At 48.7% G+C, this 10,416-nt stretch overlaps 1 protein-coding gene and 1 pseudogene across 2 annotated transcripts in view; one reads left to right on the top strand and one right to left on the bottom strand.

Annotated features, from left to right (window-relative positions):
• BCL2L14 (BCL2 like 14) overlaps nt 1-10,416 on the top strand; it is a 20,585-nt gene that overhangs the window by 1,337 nt on the left and 8,832 nt on the right. Inside the window, exons 2-3 of one of the 2 annotated variants that reach the window (XM_015561675.1) lie at nt 3,601-4,076; nt 8,608-8,787. In XM_015561675.1, coding sequence (XP_015417161.1) covers nt 3,653-4,076; nt 8,608-8,787 — 604 coding nt within the window. In that variant the 5' untranslated portion in view covers nt 3,601-3,652. The remainder of the gene's footprint in view (nt 1-3,600; nt 4,077-8,607; nt 8,788-10,416) is intronic. The other variant, XM_006760223.2, reaches the window with a different exon arrangement.
• LOC107182551 lies at nt 5,776-6,522 on the bottom strand (annotated as a pseudogene).

The following is a 10,416-nucleotide window of genomic DNA, read 5'->3' as shown; positions in this document are numbered from 1 at the left end:
TATTACCTCCCACAGGGAAGTGAAATCTAACCTCAACAAACAAATCCAGGACTAGAAAAATCCCGAAAGTGTGTCTGGCATTCACAGGAGTTTAGGTGCTTCCCCCGCAGCTCTGGGCTCCCCCTCTGTTCCCACACCCCAGTGCCTTCACCGTGGGGCTCCTGAAGGACAAGCCAGAGGAGACCCCAAGGACTTTGGCCATTTGGGGGGTTGTGGGGAAAGAACTCTCTGGGAAGGAAAAGAGGCCAACAGAAGGACTTGTGTAATCTTGCTTTGGAGAGTAAATTGGTGTGGTTTGCTATAGATAAGGAGAGTCTATGTAAACATAAGGTGATCAGAGAATAATAGCCGGATCCCGAGTCATTCATTGAATGGAACACGTTTCGACACCCTCTCTAGGGTGGGGCAGAGCCCACCGAAGGTATTAGGCTTTCATGAGGCTTAAGGCCCACGTGTTCCCCTCCACCTCCCACTCACCCATGCCTGACACCAGGTGTGCGCACTTTAGATTCAGACCTCAGAATCAGCTCTTCAATTTTTTCTGATAGTCTCTACTATGCCTCCAAAAGTAGAAAGTTCTGGGTCAGGAACTGTGCTGGTTCCTAGGGCTATCACACTGACCATAGGACAGGCTGGCCCTGCCCCCTGACCTTGCAGGTAGCTCACTGACTTCAGTGAGGGCAGCAAAGGGACCATCACTGAATACCTGCTGCACGAGGCACTAGGCCTGCAACCTCACTTAACCCCACACCAGGCAGAGAAAGCAGGACTCCCATTCCCTGAGTTTACAGACAAGGACTGTGAAGCCCAGAGGAGAAGGAATTTTCCTAATACACTAGCAGGGTCAGCCATAGACAAAAAATAAACAAATGTGACTGTGACAGGGCTGATCATGGTACTGTCTTGCCCACCTCTTGCTACCCAGAGCCCCAAATTAGCCTTTTTCTCGTTTCCTTAAAACCACTGTATGAGGAATCAGCCACTCAGCCAAAATGGTGCTCATTAAAGTTTAAGCCAACAAGCAACATGCCCCTAAAGTTCAGCGGTTCTCAAACAAAAGCGGCATTAGAACCGTTTGAACTGCCCAGCCAGTGTAGCTCAGTGGTTGAGCATCGACCTATGAAGCAAAATCATGGTTTGATTCCTGGTCAGGGCACATGTGACGGGTTGCAGGCTCGGTCCCCAGTGTGGGGCGTGCAGGAGGCAGCCAAGCAATGCTAATCTCTCATCATTGATGTCTTTATTTCTCTCTTCCTCTCTGAAATCAATAAAAAAAAAATTTTTTTTTTAAAGAAAGAAAGAAAAAGAACAAGTCTCACGGGTCTGACTAGGGAGCTAGTTCTTCCCTCCTGGCTCTGACCCAGAGCTCAGGAGCTCCACTCAGAGCCTTGTTTCCATGAACATAAGCATAAACCTGTGGTGTAAGTTTCCACAACCCAGACCTTGGGCTTTTACTTTCAACAAGGAATAGCTGAGAGCAGAAGGGGTCCAATGTGTGATAACATAGCTCACTGCTGCTTTAAGACTTAGCTGTCCACTGAACAATAGCTCTCCCTTAATTCACAATGAGGATTAGTAAGGAAAAATAAACCTACACTTGTCAAATGCATTTACAGTGTCTTAAGTAATACTTTCATGTCTCCATGCATTCTCTTTGAGCCAAGTGCTTCCCAAGCCCTGGTCCCAGCACCCACCCCGTCCGTAGGGTTGCCCCATTCATTGGGGTGGCCACTGCCTCAGCACTGCTGTGCTCTCTGCTTCTCTCTTGTCCTTGATCTTGCCTGTTGCGTGGGCCAGGTACTCCCTTCCTTTCTAGCCTGAAGCACAACAAAAACTCCTTTCACAAATGGAAGAAGGAGTTTGTGGTCCTTCCTGGCCTCAGTGGCTTTCCCTCCTTTCTGATGTTGCTCCTGAATCAGCATTTAGCAAACTTATTTAAGTTTGACCTTCCTCTCTCCAACAATGACACACACACACACACACACACACTTACAGTCCTCACGCTACATGAGAAAGGTCCAAGTTTTTTTTAAAAAAAACAATGCAAACTTAGATGGAGGTGTCTACGGAAGCATAATATTATGGTTTGAGGAGAGGGCTCGCCCTTCTACCCAGTACATAGCTCCTGTAGGATCCAAATGTCCTTCTGCCCACAGTGTCCTGGACTGTCCAATTCAAAAGGAAGCTTCAAATGAAACACCTCAGCCATCCCCTCCTGACACATTCCAGCTCTGGGCTCTGGCCTGGGCTCAGCCCCTTCCACACCAAGTTGCTGCCCAGCGTTCTGCCCGCACGGCCCGCTCTTGCCGCATCCTTTGGGGCTCACTCCTTGTGTGTCTCAGGTCGCACAGTCCTTGTCCACTTCAGTTACTCACACCCACCTCAGGTCTCAATATCGCTAAGCAACATCTTTCACTCAGAAGAAAGCAAAGTAGATGTTTAACAAAAAGAAACGCCTTCCCAGCAGGGGACCAGAAAAGGAATTATTTCATGAAAGCTTACATTGAACAAAATCAGTTTCTTGTATCTATTTGGTTATTCATATGAAAATGAAACCCTTCCCTCCCTGTCATTTTTTTCTTGTACTGATCTTCCTAAAACGTGTCTGTGATCACATCACTCTCCTGCTCAAAACTGAAAAGCTCTCCATTGCCTCCATCAGTAGTCTTAAAATTTGTTAAAAACAGCAGGTTTTTTCAGATGAAATCTTACATGGAATACCAAATATGGAAAGAGAAACAGCCCTGGCTGGTGTGGCTCAATTGGTTGGGCGTTGTCCTGTGTACCACTAAAAGGTTGCCGGTTGGATTCCTGATTAGGGCACATGCCTTGGTTGTGGGCTTGATCACCGGTAGGGAACGTGCACGAGGAGGCCAGTCAATGTGTTGCTCTCATCTCTCTCTCTCTCAATAAATAAATAAATAAATACGCAAATCTATACAGACGAAAGTAGAGTGTAAAGGAAGCAGGAGAGAAGACGGGAAGGGCCATACACCCAGGCAGCTGGCCTTTTCATTTGCTCACCTAGAAGACCTTTAACTTCCAAGAAGGCCTTTAGCTGCCCTCCATAGTCTAGGGCTCCTTTTGAAATGTACGGACTGACCAACGTGAGCAAATACAAAGCTTTCAGCCTAACATTAGAAGGTCCCCATAACCTGGCCCTGACTGCCACTTCATTTATTGTCCCTCTACGTTCTGAGTCCCCAGCTAACCACAAAGCTTTTGCCTTACAGTTCTCTCATCACTCTTCGAACGTCCTAAATTCATCCATAGACTCTTCTTCTACCCATCCTGTCCTTAGCCCCACTATCCACCCAGCTGCCTAAACCCTTTTATCTTTCAAAGAGCCATCACTCGCCCTTGATTTGCACCTTCTATTCCTCCCCATCTTCCTCGCCTGGCTCTGCACCTCCGCTCCAGTCCTAGCTCACTGTTTGGAATTATCTATGTCCAGATCTCTTCTTCGTGTCTCTATGAGACTGAACTTTCAAAAAGAGCCCTGGCTTTTCCATCTCCGACTACTCCTACCTCCCAGAACAAACTGAATAGATGCTTAATAAATGTTCATTCAGTTTAACCCCTGTCTCCCCTGACCGACAGGAGGCGCCCACAGGTAGAGGACACGTGTGGACTCTGTCGTTGCAGGCCCGCCATGTGCACCACCAGTGCATGCGACCTGGAGGAGATCCCCCTGGATGATGATGACCCAAACAGCATTGAATTCAAAATACTGGAGTTCTACGCCAAACACCATGTCTTCAAGAGCACGTCTGCTGTCTTCTCACCAAAGCTGCCCAGGACCAGAAGCCTGTCCCAGAGAGGACTGGGGAGTTGGTCAGCAAACGAGTCGTGGCCTTGCAGAAGTTCCCGATCTAGTGAGAAGCCCATAAACCTCACCAAGAAAAAGTCCTCTTGGAGATCTCTCTTTGGAGTAGCAGAGAAGGATGAAGATTCAGAGAGCTTGCCTACGGAGATCCAGGCTCAGGGTCCAAAGAGAGTGGAGCATGAGGGTGGTCTTCACACTCAACAATGTTCTCGGTCCCTTTCCAACGTGGAGCAGCGCTTAGAGAACCAAGGTAGGCTTTGATGGGAATCTTTTTCTCCTGCAACTAAATCTTTCCCTTCTTTGTATGCATAGTAGTTCATCGCTTCCCAGCTGGTAACGCAGCCTTAAGCAAGGCATTCGTTGTGCCTCAGTCTCCCAAGTTATTGATATTTAATAATAATTGCCCTACTTTTCTCAAGACTGAGCAGAGAGGAAAGGGTGTCAGTGAAAGGTGATGGGATTGGTTTTCTGGCTTCACTGTCTATGAATAAGCTTACTGCCCAAATTCCTAAACCTCTGTGTCGAAGACCAGTACTAGTATAAGGGGAAGTGCTCTAGCCAGGGGCTCTAGCTGCTTCTCTTCCTGGGGTAAGTCAACTCACCTCCCTGGGCCTCTGTGTTTCCATCTGTACATTGGGGTATCTCACCCTCCCTAGCTCTTAGGAGAGTTGGAAAGATCAGGTAGCTACACACAGAAATACTTTTCAAAGTCTAAACCACTCTAAAAAGACAACTTTGAAGGACACTTACAAAGTCTCCCCTCAGAGGGACAAAATCCATTGTATTGAATAAAACATTTTCATAAGAGACTTCATCAGAGAGTTTACCTCCATACACAAAGCTTGGCATAAGCTGCTTTTTCTCCTTCAACAATGTCGTGCCTGATGCCCAGGTTTTAAATGAAAACTCCTCTCCCGCTGGGCTGACTGGACTGTGTAACTTACCTATAATTAGTCAACAGGTGGCAGTCATGTCTCAGGTTTTAAATCTTGTGACGGGCCTGGAGAATCAGCTCACACAGGGACAGCTCTAGATCATTCACTATGATCAAGGAAACGTCTACTTCCCAGTAGACATAGAATTTTAGAGCAAAAGTGAGGGTGGGATTATCTGGGGAGCTCCCTTCCCCCAGTGGTACAGCAGCTCCTTCTGCTGGGCGTGGTCGGAGCTCCGGAGCTAACAGAGCCATTTGAAGGCATCTAAACAGGCTTTTCTGCTTGGCCTGTTCTTTGGACTTTGCCCGGAGACAGATGATTTCACAGACTTTCATCTTCTGGCTTTCCTGAGATGAAGGACATTCTGTATTTCCATACTACTCAAGTGTCACTTGGCCTTTATTTAGTTCTTAACATTTTAAGATGTCTATATAGGTAGATAGAGAGATATCCCTAAAAAATAGAAAAAGTTACCTCCTAAGTAGACTTAGCTTTAAACATTTTTACACAGTTATCCTCTCTTCTCACCTATTTTTTTCTTCCTCGCTTTCTTGTTCAATTAATTGTGTGGGTGGTTAGCTGGTTGTATGTTGGGTGTGACCCCAGAGAGCCTCAAATTCCCTTTCTACTTTGCCGCATGGAAGTCAGAGCTCAGCAGTTGGCATCCCCAAGGTTCTTTTCACTAAAGGTCACGATGAACCCTGGGCTGCCATTTCCAGGCCTCAGGCTCCAGGCTTAATTGAGGACGATGAGGTGATGTCTCAAGACCAGAGTCTAGTACAGAGAGGTCTCATGTTGTAGAAAAACGGATGTCAATACCAATTTTTTAGAAACTACCAACCCAGGTTCTTTTACTTGTGAAGCGTTGGCTTCCCCACAGCTGTGGTTCACTGCCTGTGAAACGTGGCCGCTAACAACTGGCTCAGCCGCTTACGTATAGTGACCAGCTCGGATAGCTATGGCTTAAATAGTGTACAGGTTATTTTTCTTTTTTGCAAATTTACTTTTATTTCTTTTCTTTTCAGTAAGTTTAAATCCTTGAGGGGTACAGCATTACACAGATTCGGCGTCCATTGGCCTTCGCAGGAAGGTTGTTTCAGAATTTAGCACGAGCCACGCGACTGTTTCTGTGAGCATGACTTCGCTTTCCCCCAGTGGCTCTGGTTTTGTTCGGTTTGCCACCAGGAGTCACTGTGTTGTTCTTTGCCTCGTACTCATAAGCACATCTCTTGCCCAGACAGAATTCCGTTTCATCTTGAGCATCAACATCTTCCATTTTAAGAAGAGCTGTGTGCTCCCTCTGGTTCTGGAGACCCTGCTTACAGCCAGCAAAAATGGCCTGGGCCACAGCCTGCAGGCGTATCTGTCACCATGGTAGTCCTGTCCCAGCAAGTGTCCCAGGCGGCCTAGGGGTTACTATTCTCTCCCATCAAAGACGACCAGCGTTTGGCAGCCCAGGCCTGACATGGTAGTTCCATAGTCATTAGGGATTCTTATTCTTTCCCTCCCTTAGCTAGTGGCTTCCAGCCTCCAAGTGACCTTATTTCCTAAGGTAGCTGCTGCGGCTCCAGCCAGCATGTCTACATTTCAAGCAGGAGAAAGAGGCAGCAAAAGAAGGACGAAAGGGTGTCTTCTTTCTAAAGAACTCAGCTCCCTTTTCAGAGAGCTTTCTTGAAACTGCACCCAATTTCTTCTTGCATCACATTGGCCATTCTTAACTGCAAGGGAGGCAGGGAAGTAGAGTTTTTCAGCTGCAACCATTGCTGCCTCTGACATTTCAGGAGGGAAGAAGAAAACGGATACTGGGTGGGAAATAGCACTCTCAACCATATGGAAATCTCTCCCAGACTTTCTGCCCCTTCTCTTTAAATCAAAAGTCTCGGGCCAAAGGCTGAACGGCACCTTCCCAACTCCTTAGCCCCACAGTGACCCCCAAAAATAGATGCCAAAGACTGGGCAGCCTTACTGTTCTCTCTCCACCCCCACCCAATTTCCCCTTGCCTATCAGGTGGAACCTACTCTGACAAGAAAGGAATCTTTTCTTTTTTCAGTGTTTAAAATTAAGGTATTCAAAATGGGAATCTTAAACTAGAGCTAGTTCATCTGAGTCAAAATGCATTTGCTTGCGATTCCCCCACCCCCACCCCCACCCCCCCCAAGAAACCCATACACTGTACACAGGCAAGTCAGGTTGGGTACTTCTGTAACTGCCAGGGTCCTGTGATTGCCCTGCCACATGGGGGTGGGGGATGAGGAGGGACAGCCTTTGGGACCTTTATCTGTTTTCTTTGGGTGCAAGATGGGGCATAATGAGAACCATGCACTGATCATCTTAGGCGGCACAAGGTCACAGAAGTAGAAAACATAAGCTCTTCTTTCCTGTGTCCTGTGGACACTGCAAACGAAGGTTCCCGTTGGCTTTGGGATCCAGCCTCTTGCCATATCCTTGCCAAGGGCCATGGGTGCTGGGAGTTCAAGAGGAGGCTGGTTGGGCTGCAAGAAGGTGATTTAAAAGTGGAAAGTATATTTAGTTTGGTTGTTTAAATGGGAATTAAGGCATTGCTTCTTCTGTCCTTGACCTCTCTATTCTCTAATTCACGCATCTGTTACTGAACCCTATGGATGGAGCATGACTTTTTAAGGAAGCCATTGTGCCTTTTTTAAAAGGGGACATAGGAGCCGAGCAGCAGTCTCCAAGGCCCTTCTGGGGATGCCCAGGGAGTGGAAGGAGAACACCAAGACTCACGCCACGGAGGAGTCCAGGGAGAGGCCCAGGTGTCCCTGTGGCAGCTCCACGGGGTGTCAGAACCTGCGTTTTACACAGTCCCTCCTGAGACCCAGGCCCTGCCTCTCGCCTCTCCTGATTTATAAGGGGATTTCCCAGACACAGCCACCTTCCAGCCGAAACCCCTCTCTGTTACTTCAAGCCCGTAAATGAAATAGTATTACTTTCAAGCATTACACGATACAATTGCTTCAAATGGCATCAAAGATGAAGCTTGTACAAGCTTCTAAAAGTTAAGAACTTAGGTAATGAATCAACAATGAACATTTTGCTCCCAAACAAGTCAGAGATACCGCCTGCCCACCCCACCAACCCCATGTCCCCCCAGGGTCTTTCACAGGCTATGACATTCAGGGAGCCACTGTCCTTGAAACCTTCATGTCCCAAAACGTTTTTGCTTCACCAGTTACGTGTGCAAATACATGCCGTGCTCTTTTCCTGGATTATAAATTCTTGAAGGTTATGGGTTGCACTTTATGTGTCCTCGCTTCCAATCAGCCTTAGTTGGACGTTTCCCAGTAGATCTGAAGGAGAGCGGAAACACGTGACTTTATAAGCAAGGAGAGCTCAGTGTTTACTTGATAATGGACTTGAGTAATGAATATGGCCTGAGAGCAGGGATATTTATCTTTCTCCAGTGACCAGCCCCCAAAGGCTTGTCAAACTATTGAATGTCCTCCTACGCACATAAGGGCCAGCTCTCCAAACTATAAAGGGTCTGGGGGAAAAAATAGAATAAAAATAAAAGCATAATGAGCATTTCCTCAAGCAAAGAACTAAGCCCTCCCTTTTGTGTTTCTTCCCTCACAAAAGGGAACGGGACCCTAGTTTTGCAAGACTTCAAAGAGAGGGTGCGAAAGGATCCTGGTTTCAAAGTGGCCATCATTCCTCGGTGGGCTCCTCCCCCATCCCAGCCTCTGCCAGGCAACTGCCCGTGCCTTCTGAGGAATGGCCCGCCCCGCACACACACTCAGGCCGCTTTTCAGATCGGGCAGCGGTGCGTACCAATATCGCCTCCAAGCTCTGGGCAGGGCTCTCAGCACCGTTCTCTCCTGTTTCAGGTGTGGACCCCAAAGTTGCTTCCATTGCCAACCGAGTTGCTGAAATTGTTTACTCCTGGCCACCTCCCGAAGAGCACACCCAGGGAGCAAGCGTCAAGCGTCAAGGGAGCTTTGCTCCTAGGACCCTCTGTCGCTCAGAGGGCCTGAGCTCCCAGCCTAGAGCTGCAAGTGGGAAGAAAGGTAAGCTTTCCTCTGAGAGTGTGTGGGGGGCTGGGCATCTCCAGGCAGAGGCGCAGGAGTATCCAGGTACTGACTCAGCTTGGCTCTGCGATGTTGGAGTCTCAGCTGACCTGAACCAAGGGCAGAACAGCAGCCCGCTGGAGGCACTGACCTTCAGCTTGAGAGCCCAAGCCAGGGGAGTGTGCCAGCAGAGGAAAGCCACATGCCAAGCTCACTGCTAAGTCCAAAGAAAAGTCTGGTGAGGGAGAGGGGAAAGTACACAGCGTGCAATCAACTTTGTCCACAGGGGGAAGTACAGTGTTAGATGTAATCGTGTTAGCCATGGCCAGGGACCAGTTGGCTCGTGGGAGTGCAGCGGGTATGGATTGAGCACCGGCCCAGGGATGTATTATAAGACTAGAGGCCCGATGCATGAAGATTCGTGCAAGAATGGGCCTTCCTTCCCCTGGCTGCCAGCACCACCTTTGCTCCAGCCCGGAGCTGCCTTTCTGCCTTCCCACGCTGCCCAGAGGCCCAGAGCAGCTGGGGTAGTGTGGAAGCCTGCATCCAGCTCCAGCTGCTCAGAGCCTGCATATGCAAATTAACTTGCCATCTTTGGTGGGTTGATTTGCATACTCACTCCTGATTGGCTGGTGGGTGTGGCAAAGGTACACTCAATTTGCATCTTTCTCTTTTATTAGTGTAGATTGCTTTGGGCTCCTGTGAAAAAGCAGGGGGATGGGTGTCAGACACCAGGCCTAGGGCAGAACATGAAGCAGAACTAAGAAGCAATGACCAGACTGGCTCAGTTGTCACCAAAACTGCAGCAATAGCTAGGACTGTAGATCCCATCGGACTCACAGGAACTCTGGAGTTGGGAGTAGGACCAAGTGCCAGGGGAGGGAAAGTTCAGTCCTGCACATCCACTAATGATGGCCCTCTCCCCCGGTTGTGGTCCCCCAAACTCCAGTGGGGGCTGAGGGGCAGAGGTGGGACCTGGGTCTGCGGCACAGTACAGCACGAGGCGAAAGTGTCTTCTCACCATGGGAGCAACGTGGTGAGCTCACCACCCGGTGCTATGCTGTTGGGACCAAAACTCCCACAGGGGCTTAGAGCGAGGAGCTGGAGGGGGACACATCTCAGTCCGCGGGGGAGACAGTGTCTCCCCTGTATTGCTCCCTTGGGCATGCCTGGGCGATGTAAAGCAAAGCCCTAAGCCAAGCCAACGCTAAGGCTCTTACCCTCCGTGCACATGGGGAATCTGGGCCGCTACAGTCTTCCCCCGAGAGAGGCAGCAGCAGCAGACACAAACTGCACGTGGGCGATGAGACACGCATTCTTTCTTCTCCCAGGTGACTCGAATCCCAGACTTCCCACGTACCTTGCCCTTCACTTGACCTTCTTGGGACGGGACGTGCTAGATTAATTTCTTGGCCTTTCTCCCTTTTATCGAGAACAAACATGAGGACCCATGACTTTAGAGATTGTGCCATAAGTTAAAAAAAAAAGTTCTCTCGGTAACTGGCTTTTCTCCGTTTGGATTCCTTTCTAAGGCAAATGACCGTTTCCCTCATGTACCTTGTCCACCATGTTGGAAAAAAGAAAAGCCTGCTACTCCACCTCCCCCGTTCCGACAACACACCCACTAGA

The sequence above is a fragment of the Myotis davidii genome, unplaced genomic scaffold (assembly GCF_000327345.1).
Source record: "Myotis davidii unplaced genomic scaffold, ASM32734v1 scaffold1017, whole genome shotgun sequence".
Lineage (NCBI taxonomy): Eukaryota > Metazoa > Chordata > Mammalia > Chiroptera > Vespertilionidae > Myotis > Myotis davidii.
Note: the sequence above shows the minus strand (reverse complement) of the source record. Positions and strands in the feature narration are given on the sequence as shown.